Raw genomic sequence first — 20,907 nt, forward strand, 5'->3', positions numbered from 1 at the left:
AATTAGCATTACCCCTCGATACACGACAATTGTCTTCACTTATTTGCATGCCACAATTCCACAAATTAAAAATAAACGCTTACAGTATCAAATAAAGAATTCTTACTCATTTTATCTTGTCCGAAGGTTGATTAAAACTTGGAAAGATACATTTCAGGATTTGGATATGATTCAGTATTGATTGAAGTAAAATAATACATCTTTTCAAATTCGAAATTGTGCTAAACAGCCAATAAATTTAATTATTTTCTTGTTATACTAGAAAGACAAAAAACATAGGTAAAAGTACTATAATCAGCAATCCATTGTCTTACGTACACAGATTTTTTCTACAGATTTGGTGTCAATAATAGAGAACAAAAAAAAATAGTGAAGATGTAGTATAATATATCCCAAAGTATAGAGATGATATAAATCATGAAAGGATATTAAATTCGTTATGTCTAGCTAAGTAATTTACTCGCTGTCTGAACCGCTTTCACTACTGCCACTGCCGCTGCCACTGCCACTGGCACTACCAGATCTTGATCGTGATCTAGACTTAGATCTTGATTTCGATCTGGATCTAGATCTAGATTTTGATCGTGAGGGAGATCTGGATTTAGATTTCGACTGCGAGCGCGATTTAACGGGAGAACCGGAGCGAGATCTTGATCCTGACTTGGATCTTGATCTGGACCTTGACCTAGATCGCGATTTGGAAGAACTCCTGGACCGAGGACTAGCAGATTTCGACTTACTTCTAGAACGCGATCGAGACTTTGAACGAGATTTCGAGGGAGATCGTGATTTGGACCCCGAAGGTGATTTTGAACGTGACCTAGATTTTGATCGCGACTTCTTGCTGGATGCTCGCGAAGAAGCTCGCGAAGATGTCCGAGAACCGGCATCGTTGTCTGAGTTTCCTGTAAATGTGAATGTATTTTTGCACCAGGTATCACCAAGGGAGTATCTTAGAAATTTTTTGTATTTGCTAACCTTTGTCTTCATTCTTCTCGGGCTCTGCTTGTGTTTCCTCTTCTTCTTCCTCCTCCTCATCTTCGTCGTCCTCGTTAGGTGGCTCCAACAATTTTTCCCTGTATCGTTGCATCCTGAACTCGTTAGCGTTCAGTGGTCTGTGTCGAACTACCAAACGCGTGTTATTCGGCTGTTGACCAGCCTTCTGGCGACGTTTACTAAGTCGTACACGAGTTTCCAATTCATTGTAATACACCTGTATGGAAAAAGTATTAATAATTATGCACTTGATTTACAGAAATAGTGATTTTTTTTTCTTTGATAACAGTTCCTTACCCCATCCTGGCGCATAACAAGAAAATAATTCTCCTCGTACCCCTTAGACGTTTTACTTTTGACATTCCAATTATATTCTCTGGCCATTTTATACTCATACTCTTCCTCGTCTGCGTAATCGATACCTGCGGTAAAGTCTCTTCTGCGTTTCTCTAAAGTTTCATCCAAAGGCAAGAAATACGCCACGAACTGTTCACCACTTTCGTCCATGACACCACTAAAAGTCGAAAAAATTTTTTATGAACATTTATAGTTTTACATAGATCATTTTGCGGTGTTTAGCAAAACTGTGTTGTATGTACCGTATCATGGCCTGAGACATTTCTTCTATCTGTGCTGGTACTGATCGACCGGTAGGTGCAGGATCCGAATCGAAAATAACTTGGGCACATGGATACTTCCATAACTAAACGAAAACAACGTTGTTTTATAAGAATGGAATTTAATCTATAATCTTGAAAAAATGTATGCCTTACTTTGAAATCAGGATATACTGGCAATACTTCCACCGGTACCACATTCGGTTTACTGTAATGCTTCTCAATTTGTTTTTTATTGTCTTCGAAGGTTTTTTCAATAGCCTTTATTTGACTGTCACGATCCATATATAAAGTCTCTTCCTGTAATAAATATATTGTTTTATACTACTTTATACATGCCTAATTATTTATATACTTTACGTCAAAATTCTGTCTTATTCAATTATAATTAGTTGTGAATATTTTTTTGATAATTACCTTGAAATTCTTTTTAATACTATAACCGACTTTTGCCTCGACTTTGTCCATAGTCTGAGGCTGAAATCTGGTTTGTTCTGTGGAGATGTACTCCGTACGTCGAAGCCACGAAACGCTACGTGCATGATGTCGTGAGCGTTTCGAGTCCTGAGGGGTAAGAATATCTTCTTCCAATAATTTTTCGTCGGCGGGATCTAGCTGAGTGTTTAGATCACCCGCGTACGTGTCGCGGTTAATTAAATCAATTTCAACACCCAGGTCATGTTCTGTTAAAACTTCATATTTGTAATTACGTTCTAACGACGTAGGATTGTACTGTATAAATCTGTGGATCAAATATATGGTTACCATCTCACTGCTAATTATATTCATTCAGATACATACCTCGTAGATTCAAAGGGATATGTGATGAACTTCGGGTCAAATGGAATATCAGGTAGTGTGTTGCAATATTTGACTCTACATATTAATTCTGATCTGCAAGTTAGTAGTAGTATATTAAAAAATGTTCTAACATATGCAGCCAGTGTATTAAAATGCTTTTAGGTTTTTATACTACGTGCTTACATTGGGACATGAACAAAGTTTATGTTTGCTTCAAATGCAAGCAAAGGAGGAAGCTTGGTAACACATATGAAGATAATTATCAAATAAATATAGAATTTAAAGTATATGTATATAAATTTAATTTATGCATTGTCTATTCATGATCTATATAGCAAATCGTTTAACAGCAGCAATGGATTGTTAAGTAATCTGTATATTTTCGAATAAGCATTGCTAAGGGACAAGCTAGAGGCTTGACTAATACACAAATCGATATTATTATAAATAGATAATATATACTGATAAAGTTTGGATCATGATGGTAACTGTATTATAAATTTAAAGAGATAATTACTGCTAGTGCTAAGAGTTTCACTGTTAAATTACCTGTTGTCAACTGGTCTTGCTTTACGTTTATCATTAGCATCCGTATTACTATTGGTCCTAACGATGCTTGCCATTATTTCATTTGAGCTACAATAGTCATACGACTCTTTTATTATTAAGACATTTGCAAGTAATATACTCTCTTCAATTAACATGGATAATTGTAACAAAAAATGCTGTGGTACTTAGACCTCTATACACTGTAGAAATATATATTAAAATAATTATCCACTATTGCACGTAGGTACAATAATAATTTTGAATTGCAGGTATATTGTGTTAATTGACAAAGAGTTCAAAATAATAAAATCAATATAATGAAATTATAAAACAAAGTGAAATTTTATTGAAATTAATTCTATCATTATTCATTATTAAAATAGTAGAAAGAAATCTGATAATTGTTGCAAATATAATGTAGGTTAGGGTATAATATAAACAAATTACCTTTTCTCTGCAGGTCTTGTAGTCCGTTTGTCACGATCATTACTACTACCGTTTGTCTGAATAGTAGGTGCCATTGCAATAATTATTTTCTAGATTCTTTCATGCTAACATTAAACCGTAAATGATTATTCACTTTTAGACAAAACACAGGGAATGATAACCTAAATAGTGCACAGACCAACATCTGCTGAAGCTGAAAGTGAACAACTATACGCTACCCAATAGCAAACTTATTCTTCGTCAGACTACGCAGAATCGTGTTTGAAATTTGACATACATTATTATCGTACTAATACGTGAAATTGTTACTTAACGTATACGTAAACTTGCTCTTCTGGTTATTACTGTTAAATTGTTGCTAACACAACAACTGTTATATGAATAAAAGATAAATATCTCGTCTCTCTACCAATATTATAAATAAGTCAATCAATCAACTATAGCAGATGCGCCACAACTGTGCGCATGCGGAAACAGACATCAACAATGTCCACTGTTGTATTTGAATTGTATTTCGTATAACAGCAAATAAAATTATGTAAGCTTTAACAGTTTTAAATAATCGCAACATAATTTGAAGGAATCGTATTAAAAACATTTAATATTGAGTGATTGGATTCTCAATGTTTTGAGATAGTTAAACTTTGCAGGCATATCTATGTGTGATTACAAACGTACTTTCGACGCAGGCGTCTGTTCGGCCGAATTATTGATTTGAATGCGCAATGTTAGGTATAAATCAGTTTTTCCTCACGGAAATGCAGGTGTCAAGTATTCTCTACTGAAACGTGTCATTTAAGATATTTTGTTCCCCTACTGCGAAGGAAATAATAATAATATAGACCATAGTGAATGAAATTCTATAATAAATTGAAGTATGACTGCTCCAAGTATTTCTTTGTGACTAACCGCCCCTGAAGAAGGGACTTCCCCGTTAAATAATATAAACAACTCACGAACAATTTCGGAATTTGATCGTTTAAACACGGAACTCGCAACGCTTTGCAAGGTAAATTGAATAGACGTTAATTTTCTTAAATATTTAATGTATTTTTAGTAATTATAGTATCATGAATATAGATACGTGTAGGTAAGGATTATTAGTAATTTTATTACAATTGATAGGTGTACCCCGTGAGCCCCGTGACAGGGCCAGGTGCCGCACGGTCCGTATGGGAATTGAGTCCGGATCCCGACGTGGTAGGGCATCTACCGAACAGTCCACTTTCCGTGGCGGCACATAGCTCCCAGGGCTCTGCCAAGGGAACCCGAGCTAGACGAAGAAATGGGCCTGATGATAACGTTTATACTGATGAGGCTACCCCAGGTCAAGGCCCTACAGATGAGACTATACGAATTTTTGAAATTCTTAGAGCAGGGTTGGTCTCAGTTATTTCATTGAACTTCACTATAATTGTGTTACTTAATTTGAATACTTTCTTACTTATCTTTTGTATTATAGAGAAATGGAGGCCATTGAAGAGCTTGTGGAGAAAAGTGGTTTAAGCGTTTTAAGTGCTAGAGATGAATGGGGATACACACCTGCACATTGGGCAGCTTTGGATGGTAATGTTGAAGTAAGCAGCCTATTTTGAAATACTGTAGATTATTTATTTGTATTTTAAAAATTCTTTTAATAATACCTAATTCCAATGAAATAGGTGATGAGATACCTGGTGGAACAAAATGGACCTGTAGATTTATCCTGTCTGGGTACACAAGGCCCACGGCCTATACATTGGGCCTGTAGAAAAGGGCATAGTGCCATTGTTCAATTATTACTCAAAGTAAATATTAGAAATTGATAAATCTAGATATATGATATTGATTTAATTAAATCATATTATGATATTCAGGCTGGGGTAGCTGTGAATGCTGCAGATTTCAAAGGATTGACACCACTCATGACGGCTTGTATGTTTGGGAAATTTGCCACAGCAGCCTTTTTACTTGGCTCTGGAGCCTTATGTCATTTAACTGATATAAATGGAGATACTGCATTGCATTGGGCAGCTTATAAGGGACATGCTGAATTAATTAGATTACTTATGTACAGTGGAGTGGATTTACAGAAGCCTGATTATTTTGGCTCGACACCTTTGCATCTGGCATGTCTCTCAGGAAATGTTAGCTGCGTGAAGATCCTATGTGAGAAAAGTAAAATAGAACTGGAGCCACGTGATAAAAATTGCAAGACCCCATTGCAATTAGCTAAGAGTCATAGACATTCCGATGTTGTGAGAATTTTACAAGGTGAACAAAAGCGCAGGGCACGTTGGGTCCCACCTATCAACGAATTATGGTTTGTCTCATTTCTTTATATTTTATATGTGTTCATATTATAATACATTGAATAAATTAATCCTATTTTAATAGGGCTCTTCTTTTTGGCGGTGCCGGCAATAGCAAGGGACCATTACTATTATTTATGGGCTCAGTACTCTTATGGGGGTATCCCATGTATTTGTTAAAATGTATTCCCATTACTTGGAATCTTCTTCGAGGAAGTCATTACTGTTTTATTTATTGGAACGTTGTAATGTGGATATCCTGGATCGTAGCTAACAGAAGGGATCCTGGTTATGTACCACAGAACAGTGATACTTATTATAGAGCCATTAAGCAGGTAACTATAATTTATTAATTAATAAAAAATATTTAATTTTCTATAATCGATTATATTATGTCTCAAGATTCCGTACTTCGACAAGTGGAAGAAGAGAAATGTTATTTTATCAAGACTATGTCACAGCTGCAGATGTTTCAGACCTCTAAGAGCTAAGCATTGCAGAATTTGCAATCGATGCGTGACCTATTTTGACCATCATTGTCCTTTCATCTATAATTGCGTAGGATTGAGAAACAGGTAAACAAAATCTATAATAAATATATATAATAATATAATTAGCATCACCTTTCTTTCTAGAATGTGGTTCTTCCTCTTTGTTATGTGCGTGGCCATAAATTGTTCATTCACATTATATTTCGCCTGTTACTGTATCGCAATAGAAGGTATACAGTTGCTATACGTTCTTGGCTTATTGGAAGCTTTTGTATTTTGCGGACTTGGCTGGATACTCACTTGCACTTCGGTAAGTATAAATATTATTAAATCAATGAATATTATGGATTTTACTGTACTAATTCAATTAACAGGTACTGCACGCCTGTATGAATCTCACCACAAATGAGATGTTCAATTATAAAAGATATTCTTATCTCCGCGATAAGAGAGGCAGATATTTGAATCCCTTTAGCAGAGGCCCCATACTCAATTTTATTGAATTCTTCCTCTGCCCTCCGGATCACTATGGGAATGATCCTCAGCACTATCATATTCTCAGCGAAGAAGCGATGTGAAATGGAATTGCATATTAATGGCCTACGATGACACTTTCTCTTATTCTCTTACGAGCACTCATGCATTAGCATCTCAAGAATTCTATTTTTTCGCACTAATTGTTCTTCATAAAATTATATAACTCAATTAAATCTATTTATCTATAGCCGGGAAACTTCGGTCACATTCCTGCTTAGCATTTGTACAAAGAAAATCGTTCAATAAATGATTCGTTACATCGAATGTGTATAATTTATTAGAACTAATATGAAAAAATGAGTTTTACAAAATACTGATAAAAATATTCACATTGTTAATGCACATGATTGATAAATATAATTTGATTTTTAAGACAACGCCGAGATAATCTACGTCAAAGTGTAATTGATAGTCGTATAAAATAGATAAATATATAGATCTAATGGCAATGAAAATAAATTTAATAACAGAGATTCAAGATAAAAGTTTCGTCTTTAAAAGGGTAGATATGAATTTTTTTTTAAATATTGTATACCTAATCTGTATAATATTGTTGCGCAAAAGCGTGTATATGAAATTCTTAAAAGAATATCTTTGGTAAAATATAATGCATCGTCCCGGGAATTAAAAGGAAAGTGAGGTACGCCTAATAATGCCTCATCGTCAGTCGCTGGCGTTTGCAACTTCTAATATTATATAGTTTAGCAATGATTAGAAATAAAAACTGTAGCCAGACAAATCTCTCTTCTCGATTAATACACCAAGTGAGTATTCGCCATGGCAGTCGCTACTAAGATACACAATTCGTTAACTGTTATTGAGACAATCTATTCTATATTAAAATTACAAGAGTTTGAAATCTACTTGAGTTCGTAGCAAAAGTCGTAATTTGGTGGCGGTTCTGGAATTGGTGGAGGATCCTGTGGGATATCGATTCCTTCAGCATCCAAAAGTCGCAATTTTATATCCATCGAGAGGAGTGTTTCCAAATCATTCTCGGTCTCTTTGCTAGTCATTTTATTACCTAAAGAAACAAGATTAGTATCAGCACTCAGTCTGTACTTAACGACTGATTTAAAACGATGACTTACCAAGTAAAGCGTTGATGCCGTCCGTCCAGTAATCGAAAACTTGTTCATCCGGTGCGACAAAATCTAAACTAGAAACTTCCACAGAATCTAAAGCTAAAGAAAAGGCTAACTGATGCGTAGTTTTTCGCCTCTGTAAATCTTTCATATGAGGACACTCTCTTCCTGTAAGTAAACCTCGTATTTCCACTACGGCTAATTTTGTCGGAAGCTCATCTATCGTTGGTACAGATTTTTCATCACAATCTCCATAATGAAACACCTTGTGATTAGGAGAGAGCCTCACATACCAGAATTTGTCTTTGATTCTCTACAAGAATTATTATAACGTATTATTAATATTATTATTAGTATTATTAGTATAATATAAAAAATAACTGAAAATCATACCTGTCCTCTGGCACTGTATTTAGTAAACCTGGTGCCTTCCACAAGGAATCCTAAACGCTGCAGCTGGATTAAATCTAATATTTCCGGAGTGATTTGTTCTCTGAGTTCTACTATCGGTCTCGCATGACTTTCCCATTCCTCACGACTCGTCCTTTCTTGTTGCCACAAATTAGTAATCGTTGAATACGTTAGCTGTTGTAATTTATTCTTAAACTTATCCAGTCCAGTTGGTTTGCATTGCAGGGCTCTAGTGATTTGTTCGCGCACCACGGAGAAGACTTTCACAAAGTCTTCCGTAGTGGCTCGCATTTCCTTCCATGTTTTATTCAATAGGACAATGCAAACACAATAAAATTCCTCAAAGGGATGATCGTGAGTGAAAAACATTGGATGATAAGACTGACCCTGTTCGCTAGGGGCTTCTCCAATGCGTAACACCTATATTTAAAATTGCATATGGTTTTAAAAGTATTATTTACATATAATTTTTAAATAATTCATACGATACCTCACAAAGTAATTTAACAAGCTCCACACTAGTTCTGCCAAATGGACATTCGTGTTCATCTGCTCTGCATGAATTCTCCAGCACAACTTTTGTATAGCTTTCGGTGTGATTTCGCGCAAAATACACCATACAGTCCAAAGCCAACATACCGGGTGGAGTTTCCGTAAAGTCGAGTGCAGGATTTATGTCATACTTGAATCCTAATTTTTTATAATCCTTCGCAAAAAGACCTTGCTTCCGTGCAGCAACGTCACCACTAGCAGAGCCTTCGGTATCGAAAGCTATTCTACGAAGCTCCTTGATTTTATCGTGAGCATCTTGATCCTGGGGATCCATCTTCGTCATCATTCGCTGCTCTAGTAAACTGAGCATTAGTGTCTGGAGTACGTACAACTGATGTGCCATTTCTGTGCCAACCTACAAGATCATTCGATTGTTTTCAATGTATGCTAATATCAATTATCAGAGTTTACATTAATGTTAATGTAATGGTTATATAAGTGTAACACTGGGGTTTAAATTGGAACAAGGTATTATTTAGAGATGTATCTTTCACCTGTCCGGTAGACTGAATCACATTTGTCAGGAAGACATTGCGCACTTGCTTAGATTGCAATGTGGAGGACACAGCTCTACGCTTTGCCACATCAGCTTTCAGAAAGAGAGCATTTATCAATGCAATTGCGTTCTGCTGTATTTGAGGACTCATGCTTTGCAGGTGCATTACTAAATTTGGAAAAGTAACTTCCTTCTCGACTTGGGCATATTTTCCTGATGAATTCAACACTATGTTCTCTAGGATGCTCAGTGAAGCCTCTATGACATTCGAGTCTTGACTTATAGACTGGTTGTTGACGTAACTTGCGACTTTGTTGATAAAAGGAGTCTCTAAGATATCCCAGGATACAATTCCATGGTCCATCAATTCAACAAAGGACTGTAGAGAGTAAGCTAGTCCACTGCCCTTGTATTTACCAGAATCCACCTGTTGAAAAATGTAAGGAAAGGTATGACCCATGTATTTAATAGTGTTAAGGCAATTCGGCATAAATTATTTGTCTAATTCAAACAAAAACATTGATATGATAGTAAAATCAGACATAAATAGTATCAAGATTAGGACATAATTGTCAGTTGCTGTCTGTTCAGATAATAAAAATAATCAGGTAGTCAAAGATAAGTGCCACTCAATATTTATATAGATTGATGTTCTTTCTTAATGTATTATACTAATAATAATATAAATATAAGGTTCAAATTATATATTACCTGAGAAATTATTAATGCAAGTCCTTGTTTATTAATAAATTCCAAAGCAAACGTCATGTCCATACTGAGTGTACTGAGTTTCTGCAAAGCTACAACCTTCTCCTCCGCAGTGCCATGAATCAATTTTCCAAGGATATCACTTGCTGTTTTTGACGGAGAATGTTCCAACCTAAGAACACTCCCATTTTTTACCTCATTACGATTCTTCTCTGTAATATAATTTTGATTATTGTTCTCAGAAAATTGCAGAGAATAAGTATCTGGATCAGTCAGTCCCCATCCATTGCAAAGCTCCTGGAAGAACACACAAGATGTTACTACACAGAAATATCATTTATTTTAAGACCCTGTCAAAAGGATATTCTGATTCCGTAAATGCAAATACGAGTACCTGTATAATTCCAGTAAGGGGTTGTTTTTGATTGAATTCAATAAGCTGGGGAACTTGATCAGTCATTTCCACAGCAATTTTCACAATATTCGAATCTTTTTGGGCCGGCATTTTTATTGTCTGTGTGTACATGTAAGTTAAAAATTAATGATAGGCCGTTGTCTGTAACGCGAATCTTTACAGCAATGTCGCTTTATTTAAATTTATTAGTTCTTGACAAATTTTGACAACTGCCATATCACGACGCGACAGCCATGACTACAGGCGTCGTCCCGACGCTTCCTGCATTTAATGACTTCCCTAATTCACGCTGTTCCTGAACGTGTATATATATATATATACACACAGCATACAATATACATACTTCAATATATATTTACGAGGGTGATTTTCAGTTTCGTGCTTTACAACAAATCAACTTGTTTTCATACAGCAGGTGATTTTCATTTGAGTTTCTTGCGCAAGGTGAATCTGTGAAAGGGTCTTTAACTTGCCAACTTGTCAAACAGGTTTTATTAATCCACGCTGATCCGCGCCATTGCACTTGCCTATCTCATGCAGTTCTGTGAATAGCAGCGCACGCGCCAAAGCATAATTATTTCAAAAAAAAAAAAAAAGGTTTACTGTAATTGAAACATTACATTATTGTATAACAATTGAATGTTACAAATATAGGAGACTATAGAAAAGGTCTGATTTATAAAGCAGACATATATAAACTTGATATATCAGTTTATTAGCAATTTTTTTTTAGATTTTCTTTTGATATATCCATAAACACACAGCTCTACTTTTATTATTGTATTATGTTAAGCAGCGTAGAAAAAATATATGATATCCCTGTCTAACGTAAATTTTATTAAAAAACTATATGCATACACATAAGTTTAAAAATAATTTCTACTAAATTTGAGCCTGAATGAAGAACCTTAAAGACAAGGTTCACGGTGCGAATAAACTTTGTGATTGACATTTTAATTCTGCTAGGGCTAGTATCTAGTTTGTATTTACATACAAAGAAAAATCACTGTTTATTCTAGACGCACCTCTTCGTAAATCAGGCACGTGCAATCGTTATAAGTTAGTTAAAACAGGAAGTAATACGTATTTGTATTACATCGTTAACTTGTAAAACATTTGGCTAATAAAATCGAGCTATGAAACTCTGCTCTATTTAAATATTCTCCTACAAGACTGATATAAGGTTACATTTTGTGTGGTGAGAATATTACTCTTCATCTTTTACAATGATCGATCAATCATTTGTACATTGGGCATTTTATGCAGTACATAGACTCATTTGCAATTCTACTAATGAATCAGTAACTAACTATCAAATGATACAACTTCACAGTTTCCAGTCCCATGGAACACATAGAACACCGTCACTCATTACAGAGTAGTAATGTGTTACCCAGAGCATAACACCTTCGAGCATTGGTGCCAGAACTGTTTTGTGAATAAGAAGACGTTGACAGCATTGGATCATTAGATCTGGAGTTATGCTGTCATCCTTGTTCAACGCAACTAGACCCAATTCCTTGACTGCCCTGTCGTGAAGATCTCGTTCCACATGCTTCACACTAAAGTTTTAAACAATTACATATTATCATCTCCGATAACACTATTCATACTAGCAAATCTCTGTGAGAAAGTGGGTTTATAATGAGTTAGATTAATATTGTCTATTACAGTAATTACTCACTTGTTATAGTGATGTAGTCTTTTTGTGGCTTCGTCCAAGTTTTCAGTGATAAAACTTATCAAGAGAAAACTGGGACAAGAAGATGGCACGATGAATTGTCCAGTTGGGGACAGCATGAGAGGTCCTGCCTCACTGTCCAACAAATGTTATAGCTTATGTCGTTTCAGGAATTGTTTATTGTCAAACCTCTCATGAAGCACTTACGTTTCAATAACGATTTCGTACGCAGACAAGTCACTCGGCCATGTACTCGGATAGTTACGTCGTCCACGATAATCGGAAAGGGTCGTCGTGAGTTGACGAAGTTGTGACTCGTACTGGCCCACCATTATTTTCGGCATAAACTTTCTGCACATATAGAGCACCCTGAGCCTTACCGTCACTCAAATTATTTGCTGTCTTACGCACCGTCGACCCACTTTAATACCCAGGAGTACAGTTGACACCGCCTTCTCGAATGCTGGCAGCCGAAGCAGTACCACATCGTGCTTTCGCACGTTCTTAATGAGCTATCATGACACAAACAGTAACAAGATTGTGAGACCAGGATCTGGTATATATTATTGAGTCAACTTACATCAAGCCAATTGTGTCTAACTTCTCCTGAATTCAGCATAACGTTCCCTTCAAGATTAATGCCCGTGTCATTTGCAAAAACGAGTGTGCGGTCTTTTAAAACTACCATTGGCTCAGGGTGGTGCTTCGCGAGGGCTTGAAAAGCTAGCAGGCACCCACGGTAATGGGTAATATTCCAACCGCAGTCCCATATAATACTTTTTAGACCCAAAGCTGCACATAATTCTTCTTCTAGCTTTTTCACTTCTTCGCGCACTGGTCGACATGCTTCAAGTTTGATATGAGCCTCGTTTACGTGTTTGTCCAAATATGCTCTGCATTAACATGTTCAATGTAGGATAATTATGTTAAACTTGCAAGAACATGAATTAATATTTTACTCAACTAACTTAAACGTATCTGGCTCAGAATTGATTTTCCTTCTCATAAAAATAGCTGCAAAAATGGGATCATCTTCTAATTCAGAGAAGTCCAGTCGTTCCCCAGACAAGCCTCGGTCTTGCCAAAATCTTGATTTGTATTTGGGATTAGGTGGCTTTTCTTCCTGTATCTTATCCAAAAATGTTGTTGGCAAATTGCACGTTTTCAGGATAGAGAGAATGGTTTTCTTAAGGTCTCTTTCGTTCAATTGTATTTTCACCAAAGTAAATTTCCCAGCTTTCACATCCTTTTCATCTTTTGACCGTAAGTAAAATGGCAACGTAGTTGGTCTAATTGGTTTTTGTTGCTGTAATGTTTCTATAATAGAACTAAGCTGCTTCAATGAGTTTTCATTCACAGTCTGAAATAGATAAAAATAGTAATTACACGTTAAAATTAAAATTCAATATAAAACTAAACAAATGTCATATTTCTCGTTCACAATGTTACATTATAACATTTAATAAAAAAAGTTAACAAGTATTAAAACCATCAAAGCCAATTCATAATTAATATATAATATTCATTTTCCTTAACCTTAACCAAGTTCAATTTCATTTGGCTCTGCTTCAACATATATAAATAATTAAATAAAGAATAACACAGTAACAAGTTTCATTCATTATTTTCAAAGCGAAAGAGAACAAACTATTTGAAGATGACATTGAAGAAAAAATCATAGGTAAAATCGTATATTGAATAACTTTACATAATACATAAATGACAAACTTACCCGTTGTGTAGGAAATTGACCAAAGAGATCTGGATGAACAGTAAAGTAAAAAGGCCTCAGTGCAGTGGAGACTTCCCCAGTGCTCAAAGCTCTGATTGCTCCATTTCTACAAAAACTGTGACAACCCCAAAAGAAAATTACATCCAATCGTACGATCACACATTAAGAAATTCTTTACCATTTCTTCAGTGTGCAATACATCCTGCCGTTAGATTACTGCGTCTCCAATATCAAAACCACCATGTTATAACATGTTTATCCATGTTACGTAGCGAATTATGTTTTTTCGTAGATGAACATTTTCCTACAGAAAATACCTGCGCGCGATTCGCCCTGTATTACACACAAAGAAGACAGAAGATGCATAAGAGAAATTTGTATCTAAGACAACACGAATGGATCTTCAAAAATCGCAATAAGAACACTGTTTCAAAATGAAAGAAGTAAATAACTAACTCAATAATTAATCAATCCGTAAAACTGAAGAATCTATATAGCTCTAAAAATATGAAGAGGAGACAAAACTTACTTATCACTGATACGTAGCTCCATGCGTAGCTCTAAGTATTGAAATAACCGTGACTGAAATCTTTCTAATATCTACGCCCATGATATCTACGCCAATGTTTCATAGGCTTATTTGGAGCACCACATACTCGCAATCAAACGTCATGTCGTTAGCGAACAGCTGTTTTTCGTAGAGATCTGTGATATAGGTATAGTATACGTAATATTGCATTAAATATGGATTGTTCTGATATCAGTTACATTTAATCCGTTTGCTTTCCTCATCAAATTGCCTCTATGCATATAGTAAATGGCATTCGCGACAGTCACAGCGATAGCGTTACGCGAGCTGTATATTCACTAAAGTTTCTGTCATATATAAAAATCCTTAAAGAATATTGTCTAGCGACGTGAAATTTTTTTTAATTTTAATATTTTAGAGCTGTGACAGTTTTACATGGTCATCGTGTCCGAATCATTGATACACTGTAAATTCCTAAACATTATAAGTACTTTTTCGCTGAATTTTTTCTATTGTTTCCTTGGAGTGACTCATGTTGAGTGGAATCGTGTCATTAATGAAGTATATCATAATTCGAGGGAATTTGCCGCCACTTTGTGTCTTAGAATTATATAGTTCAATTCGGTTTTTGTATGTCTGATCTATTGTTTGTAATTATGACAGTAGTTTTTGTATGATTTTAGTATATTTATAATAGTAATCAATGATATTTTGTAAAGTGGTTTTATCCTCGAGGTAGAGATTGTTCCTTTTCTTCTGTAGCAAGGACATAAAACACCTTTCACTTGATATTACAAATCACATTATGTCTTGTCCTTTATTACTGCTTTATGTCTTTCCTTTTATACATTTCTGATATTAGAAGCAAGGGCTTCTTTCTCCATAAATATAAAATTTATTGATTGTGGTAATTGAGTTAATATTTTTATTGGAGTATCTAATAGAATTTTATTTATGTTTCAGATTCATTATAGGAAAGCCATGGCTTACTCGATTAATAGGAGACCCTTGCTAGGAGGTGCTAGCGATAGTGAATTTGAGGATGAATTAGAAACAGAAGTTGATGATCCAAATGTAAACATTCCTGATGAAAAGCCCTTTTTAAAACATGAACCACGTGACAAGTACACCATGCTTACTATTTCTTTTATAGAAATTGTCTTTACTAGCTAAAAGATAAATTAATTAATATTATAATCATTTTCTCATTACTCGTTACAGATATCATATAGCTTATATAATTTTTTACTTATTGGGAATAAATACACTAATTCCATGGAGCTTCTTTGTTACTGCAAATGATGTAAGTAATAATGTATGAGTAATTCACAAAATTATTAATGACTATTATTTAGTTACTTGAAATAATGGTCTGTTTAATACTTCCCGAATCTCTGTGTTAAATGCAATGATTCAAATAATAATCAATCTTCGGAATGACAAACCTAGACTGAATTCTTTTTATGAGTTTTACTGTTTCCAGTATTGGATGTACAAATTTCGAGAAATACATGAAAACAATACAGGACGACATAATTATACGCACACAGAAAATCTCGAAACGAAAACTGATCTTCAAGCTAGTTTCATATCATATTTAAGTGTATCAAGTGCTCTTCCAAATACACTCTTCCTAATACTAAATACATTTATAAGTAAAAAGTAAGTCGAAAGTGTTATAACAGCGTACCAAGTGAAGTGCTACTATTATAACAATAGCAATATCAAATAGGCACAATATTTCAGTTAAGCACAGTATCAAACAAATTTTTTAAATTTTCAGAATATCACTGACAACCAGAATGATAGGATCTCAGTGCATTATTCTTTTACTCTTTATCCTGACCACAGTTCTTGTTAAAGTGAATACGGATGAATGTGAGTCTGATGAAGGAAATAATAAATATCTTCAAAAATATCACTTAATGATTCTTAATTTTTAAATACACTTTTAGGGCAAAATGCGTTCTTGGTGATCACTTTAACAACAGTTGCAGTTGTAAATAGTAAGGATTTTTATAATTATTAATCTATAACCGGTTGCAACAACAGCAGAAATAATGAAATATGTTTTATTTTATAGTGGCCAGTGCCATTTTTGGTGGGAGTTTGATGGGTATCGTTGGTCGATTCTCCCCAAGATATATTACAGCAATGATGGGAGGTCAGGCAGTTGGTGGAATTTTCACAGCACTCGCCGAAATTGGATCTCTTTGGATAGGAGCCAGTCCTGTTCTCTCAGGGTTATTGTATTTCATAATTGGTGATGTTTTGTTGTTTCTCTCATTGATTGCTTACATCATTCTAGAGAAGGCTGTAAGTTCACTCTATTACTCAACTAATATCTATGTATTGGTTTTCCATGATTTCTATTATATGCACTATTAGAAAAATTAATGCAATTTTATCAAATGCACATGCGCGACATACATTATTCGTTTTATAACTTTATGATTAGTTAGAAATCTAGAACGAATTCAGAGTCATATGCAGCTCTTGCAAAACGAGTTGCCAGTTTAGATAGAGAAACATATTTCACTATACAAACTGATATGCATATAATATACAGTACTAATGCGTCATATTAAATACTCTAATAAATAAGGATAAGCCGCTTGGAATAATCTTAAGCTGCACGCTCGAACTGTAGGAGTGTAAGAGTCATTCGCGAAACAAAGAATATTTAAACGCGCAAAAGCCATCTCTATATTTAGTGACTGAAGGATAATATTTATTTTTTCAGATATTTTTTAAACATCATATGATAGAAAAACTACCAGAGAGCTTAAACACAGATTTCCCTGTAGACGGCGAAGTAATATTCTCACAAAACTATACAATTTCCTATACTCGTATCTTTAAGAAGACTTGGCATTATGGATTTAGTATATTCCTAGTATTTTTCATAAGCTTATCAGTATATCCAGCAGTGACTGTATTGATTGAAAGCCAAGACAAAGGCAAAGGATATGCCTGGAACGGTAAATAAATTATTGAAACTTCTTATATTCAAAATTATTATTGTTCTTTCATCTTTCAGACATATACTTCGTACCTGTGGTGACATATCTCATATTCAGTACTGGTGACTATGTTGGGAGACTTTTAGCTGGATATTTTTTATGGGTTAGTAAAATGGAAATATATTTTTTGATGCTTTAGAAATTTGAGGAAGTTTGGAAATCTATGTTTCTTTTATTTACAGCCGAAAAACAAACCATGGCAAGTAATACTTTTATGTTTTATAAGGACAATTTTTGTACCAGTAATATTATTTTGCAATGCTCAACCAAGAAGTCATCTACCAGTTTACATCCGAGATGATATTTATTATATTTTGATAACTATTGCATTTTCCATAACCAATGGTTACTTGTGCAACATCGTTCTTATCTTGGCTCCTATGTAAGTCATTTTTAATAGACAATTTTTAGTACGTCGTATCAATTTACTTATTCAATGTTTTAATATGTAACTTTTTACTGATTCAGGGCGGTCGAGATACAAGAAAGAGAAATAGCTTCACTCATGATGGGTGCTTTTCTTGGTATAGGATTAGCAGCTGGTTCTGCTTTGAGTCTTGTTATGGTGAAAGTTCTTTAAACTTGTCTAAAAGTTCGAGATGAAAAAATGACTAACGAATCAGAAGAATTTCTTTCACTGCCCCCCATCGACGGTAATCAGACATTGATTGTTCATTGTTTTAAACTAAGTCTAGAAATATTTGAAGTTTTAGGACTGTTATATAATTTGAAAGAAATTTTAAATTGTATTATATGAGACTGGTGATCCTGGAATAAGTCCACACCTGTGTCAAAATTCAATGATCTATTTCAATGACAATCGAATTTGCGTTTACAAATTGCACACATTCTTTTGTTTCTGTGAATCGATAACAGTATTTGCCAAGACAATGAAAAAGTTTAATTATCTTTAATTTGGTATTACCGCAACTATAAAAGTACCTCGACCATTCCATTGCGAAAATTATATCCTGCGGTTATTTTAGAAAATCTCAGAATATCTCATGTATCATAAACTTGGATAGCAACAGGGAGAACCATACGTAGATCGTACACACAAATATTATACATAATGTGAGATTCTAGTCATTCTCTAAACTTCTTACATGTTTATAAATGTTGACTACGAATATTAAGATAACAAACTATGGTGGCACAAATGAAGGTAAAGAATAGAGAATAAAAAATAGACATATAAATTTTTAGCGGTAATGTTATATAAGTTATGCAAAGATCATAATAGGGTACATGAATAATACAGTGAAATTCTATACATGTTATTAATATAAAATCATAAATATTACAATGTAATATATTTCACCTGTATTTCTCATACCTATCCCATATATACGAATCTCAAGGAATCATTGAGAAATCTGATGGAGTGAGACAATTTATTTTATAAATATTTAATATTGTACAAATCTTGAAATTATTATGGATCCGTTGTATCGTATTAAACAGTTTCAAATTATGCGATAAACGTTGTCAAAATAAAAATCAGGAAAATTCTTAAGGATTAATAGTGTTTACAATATATTATTCATAATACTTAATAAAAAGGTAGCAAATAAATAATAAAATGATACAGATTTATTGAAATCGACATTGACGTTCCCGGTCAGTCAATGGGACAAAAGCAACTCCCATGAGGAATTTACGTTTAATTTGTCCATCCACAGTTTTATCAACTTGTACCAAAGTTTGATCGCCATTTTCAGGGCCTATAGGAACTATAAGACGACCACCCGGAGCCAATTGATCTATCAGCTATAAATTAATTTAATATATGACTTCTCCATATAGAATTTCTATAAAAATGTTTGTGGTACTTACGGCTTTTGGCATTTCTTTAGCTGCTGCACCAACGTGTATAGCGTCATAAGGTGCTTCGGTGGGACATCCTTGTCGTCCATCTCCAACTAAATATTAAACAGCGTTTAGTATAATATTTCATATAAAATCGAGAATGGCAGTATTTATTTACCAAGAAGCTTGACACGGCCACTGCTTAGCAGCTCTGGATTAACCTTTTGAATATTTCTAATCGCCATTTGTTGAAGTTCTGGAATATGATCGATTCCTACTGCCACTCCGTTGGGTCCAAGCATTATAGCTAAACAAGCTGTCAGATAACCAGATCCAGAGCCAACGTCCAAAGCTCTACCGCCTTCTCGTAGTTTCTCATTCAGCAATTCCAAGGCATAAGCATGCTAAACAATGTCCTTCTGTTTTCTGATATGTAGTTTACTTTTTTTTATATTACAATATAGTTTACAAAAGATAAAAATATGGATTTTTACTAGTTTAATTTGATTTTACCATGAAGTTATAGTCTATTAGTAAATCATTGTAATAGTTTAATAATCAAATGAATAATTGTGCATTGTAAAAGAAAGAGAAAATGCAAAAATACATACCATGTGTGGAGCACTTATGGTAACTCCGTAACCAATCCCTTGCGGTGCATCTATGTATGGATTATTGGACGAGGTATAGTTTCCTCTATCCACAGCTTTCATAGCTGTGTAAACTCGATCAGACTTAATGATGCTACAATCTGAAAACAGTTATCGACTGTATTAAAACCATTTATAGTGTAACAGAGTACATGTCTTATTGTATAAATTATATAAAATATTCCAAGCTGTATAGAATCGTGTAAATGTGGTAAAACTACTACACGTCTGTTGCTTCACTATCAATGAATTCAAGTGCGTACTATATTATTAATAAATTATTTAAGGACAAATGTGAAGTAAATTACACTTACACTAAATAGAAATAAAGTATCTTCACTGTTAGATAATGGTTAGAAATAGGTATGTATCACAAATTTTACGCACTTTTGAGGTATTGAATGAGCTCCTGATTGCTCCTCCCGTGGAAACGTCCAAACGAACTCATTTCGTATCCAAATACAGAAAACGAAACTAAAGCGACAGAGAATATGATTCCTTTTAAATGTCGAAACGGAATTTCAAAACACTTCATACAATCGAATATTACTGGGAAAACAATATCAACACACAGTCAGGGAATAAGATATTCTTCAGATCTGACAGACTGTAGATAATTAGGTTTCACTCTTAAAGTCAATTGTTATTCGCATTCCTTCGAAAAATATCCTCTGCCCATGCAAAATTCAAGTTCGAATACCAGCTGACGTTTTCTTCGTTTCTGAGTAAAATCGCCATTGAGCACGTTATACGTAAGTTTAACGTTTCATTACCTTCCGGTATTTAAATATGGCTTAATCATTTTTTACAGAAACCAAAATGGAAGTAATATCACGTTGCAAATATTTTAATTACTGGGAATAACTTATTAATGAATATTCATTGCTATTGGGGAAAATCAGAATTTTTTTGTAAGAAGTTTGACTAGAGTAGTATTTTTCAAACGGATTGAATTTTTATCATTTCAATTGATGACAATGATTCTGCTATGGCTTCAAGAAAATAGGATGAAAAAAGCATCTTGCACTCCTCTATTATTTTATTTTCTCTATACCTCAGAACTAGGAAATAATTACGAATATGGTGA

General features: G+C 34.3%; 6 protein-coding genes across 20 annotated transcripts; 2 read left to right on the forward strand and 4 right to left on the reverse strand.

Moving 5' to 3' along the window:
* Positions 1 to 201: 201 nt before the first annotated feature.
* Positions 202 to 3,766, reverse strand: LOC107273127 (RNA polymerase II-associated factor 1 homolog). 3 transcript variants are annotated; one of them, XM_015750975.2, is made up of 9 exons: positions 3,411 to 3,765; positions 2,964 to 3,050; positions 2,415 to 2,507; positions 2,031 to 2,355; positions 1,770 to 1,913; positions 1,596 to 1,699; positions 1,294 to 1,510; positions 979 to 1,213; positions 202 to 905 (listed from the first exon to the last, which is right to left on the reverse strand). In XM_015750975.2, the coding sequence occupies exons 1-9, from the start codon at positions 3,482 to 3,484 to the stop codon at positions 457 to 459; spliced, it is 1,728 nt and encodes a 575-aa protein (XP_015606461.1). In that variant the 5' UTR covers positions 3,485 to 3,765; the 3' UTR covers positions 202 to 456. The 3 variants fall into 3 exon arrangements, with proteins under 3 accessions (XP_015606461.1, XP_024946178.1, XP_015606462.1); XM_025090410.1 differs by having other exon boundaries at positions 2,964 to 3,163; XM_015750976.2 differs by lacking the exon at positions 2,964 to 3,050 and having other exon boundaries at positions 3,411 to 3,766.
* Positions 3,767 to 3,896: 130 nt separating this feature from the next.
* Positions 3,897 to 6,993, forward strand: LOC107273119 (probable protein S-acyltransferase 23). Its single transcript, XM_025090427.1, has 9 exons — positions 3,897 to 3,908; positions 4,536 to 4,789; positions 4,873 to 4,987; positions 5,072 to 5,197; positions 5,267 to 5,712; positions 5,787 to 6,036; positions 6,104 to 6,276; positions 6,337 to 6,502; positions 6,567 to 6,993. The coding sequence occupies exons 1-9, from the start codon at positions 3,897 to 3,899 to the stop codon at positions 6,768 to 6,770; spliced, it is 1,746 nt and encodes a 581-aa protein (XP_024946195.1). The 3' UTR covers positions 6,771 to 6,993.
* A 150-nt stretch (positions 6,994 to 7,143) lies between these two features.
* Positions 7,144 to 10,941, reverse strand: LOC107273123 (engulfment and cell motility protein 1). The gene is made up of 7 exons (XM_015750965.2): positions 10,376 to 10,941; positions 9,985 to 10,278; positions 9,272 to 9,700; positions 8,716 to 9,132; positions 8,208 to 8,645; positions 7,821 to 8,127; positions 7,144 to 7,753 (listed from the first exon to the last, which is right to left on the reverse strand). Exons 1-7 carry the CDS (start codon positions 10,505 to 10,507, stop codon positions 7,590 to 7,592), a joined length of 2,181 nt encoding a protein of 726 aa, XP_015606451.1. The 5' UTR covers positions 10,508 to 10,941; the 3' UTR covers positions 7,144 to 7,589.
* Positions 10,942 to 11,212: 271 nt separating this feature from the next.
* Positions 11,213 to 14,477, reverse strand: LOC107273130 (T-cell activation inhibitor, mitochondrial). 2 transcript variants are annotated; one of them, XM_015750983.2, is made up of 9 exons: positions 14,339 to 14,477; positions 13,988 to 14,142; positions 13,810 to 13,924; positions 13,046 to 13,437; positions 12,658 to 12,970; positions 12,489 to 12,589; positions 12,285 to 12,428; positions 12,081 to 12,212; positions 11,213 to 11,958 (listed from the first exon to the last, which is right to left on the reverse strand). In XM_015750983.2, the coding sequence occupies exons 2-9, from the start codon at positions 14,008 to 14,010 to the stop codon at positions 11,724 to 11,726; spliced, it is 1,455 nt and encodes a 484-aa protein (XP_015606469.1). In that variant the 5' UTR covers positions 14,011 to 14,142; positions 14,339 to 14,477; the 3' UTR covers positions 11,213 to 11,723. The 2 variants fall into 2 exon arrangements, with proteins under 2 accessions (XP_015606469.1, XP_015606468.1); XM_015750982.2 differs by having other exon boundaries at positions 12,285 to 12,446.
* LOC107273129 (equilibrative nucleoside transporter 3) lies at positions 14,229 to 18,880 on the forward strand. Of its 7 annotated transcripts, none has more exons than XM_025090412.1 (11): positions 14,229 to 14,252; positions 15,302 to 15,462; positions 15,560 to 15,641; positions 15,822 to 16,000; positions 16,122 to 16,216; positions 16,294 to 16,344; positions 16,422 to 16,654; positions 17,082 to 17,319; positions 17,379 to 17,464; positions 17,544 to 17,743; positions 17,830 to 18,880. In XM_025090412.1, the coding sequence occupies exons 1-11, from the start codon at positions 14,244 to 14,246 to the stop codon at positions 17,939 to 17,941; spliced, it is 1,446 nt and encodes a 481-aa protein (XP_024946180.1). In that variant the 5' UTR covers positions 14,229 to 14,243; the 3' UTR covers positions 17,942 to 18,880. The 7 variants fall into 7 exon arrangements, with proteins under 7 accessions (XP_024946180.1, XP_015606465.1, XP_015606464.1 ...); XM_015750979.2 differs by lacking the exon at positions 14,229 to 14,252 and adding an exon at positions 14,386 to 14,525; XM_015750978.2 differs by lacking the exon at positions 14,229 to 14,252 and adding an exon at positions 14,538 to 14,667.
* Positions 16,515 to 20,571, reverse strand: LOC107273138 (protein-L-isoaspartate(D-aspartate) O-methyltransferase). Of its 6 annotated transcripts, none has more exons than XM_015751017.2 (6): positions 20,521 to 20,571; positions 20,208 to 20,294; positions 19,782 to 19,921; positions 19,349 to 19,574; positions 19,198 to 19,283; positions 18,737 to 19,131 (listed from the first exon to the last, which is right to left on the reverse strand). In XM_015751017.2, the coding sequence occupies exons 2-6, from the start codon at positions 20,266 to 20,268 to the stop codon at positions 18,955 to 18,957; spliced, it is 690 nt and encodes a 229-aa protein (XP_015606503.1). In that variant the 5' UTR covers positions 20,269 to 20,294; positions 20,521 to 20,571; the 3' UTR covers positions 18,737 to 18,954. The 6 variants fall into 6 exon arrangements, with proteins under 6 accessions (XP_015606504.1, XP_015606503.1, XP_015606501.1 ...); XM_015751015.2 differs by having other exon boundaries at positions 20,393 to 20,546; XM_025090425.1 differs by having other exon boundaries at positions 20,371 to 20,545.
* Between the last annotated feature and the right edge of the window lie 336 nt (positions 20,572 to 20,907).

The sequence above is a fragment of the Cephus cinctus genome, unplaced genomic scaffold, assembly GCF_000341935.2.
Source record: "Cephus cinctus unplaced genomic scaffold, Ccin1 Ccin1_scaffold1399, whole genome shotgun sequence".
Taxonomy (NCBI): Eukaryota; Metazoa; Arthropoda; class Insecta; order Hymenoptera; family Cephidae; genus Cephus; species Cephus cinctus.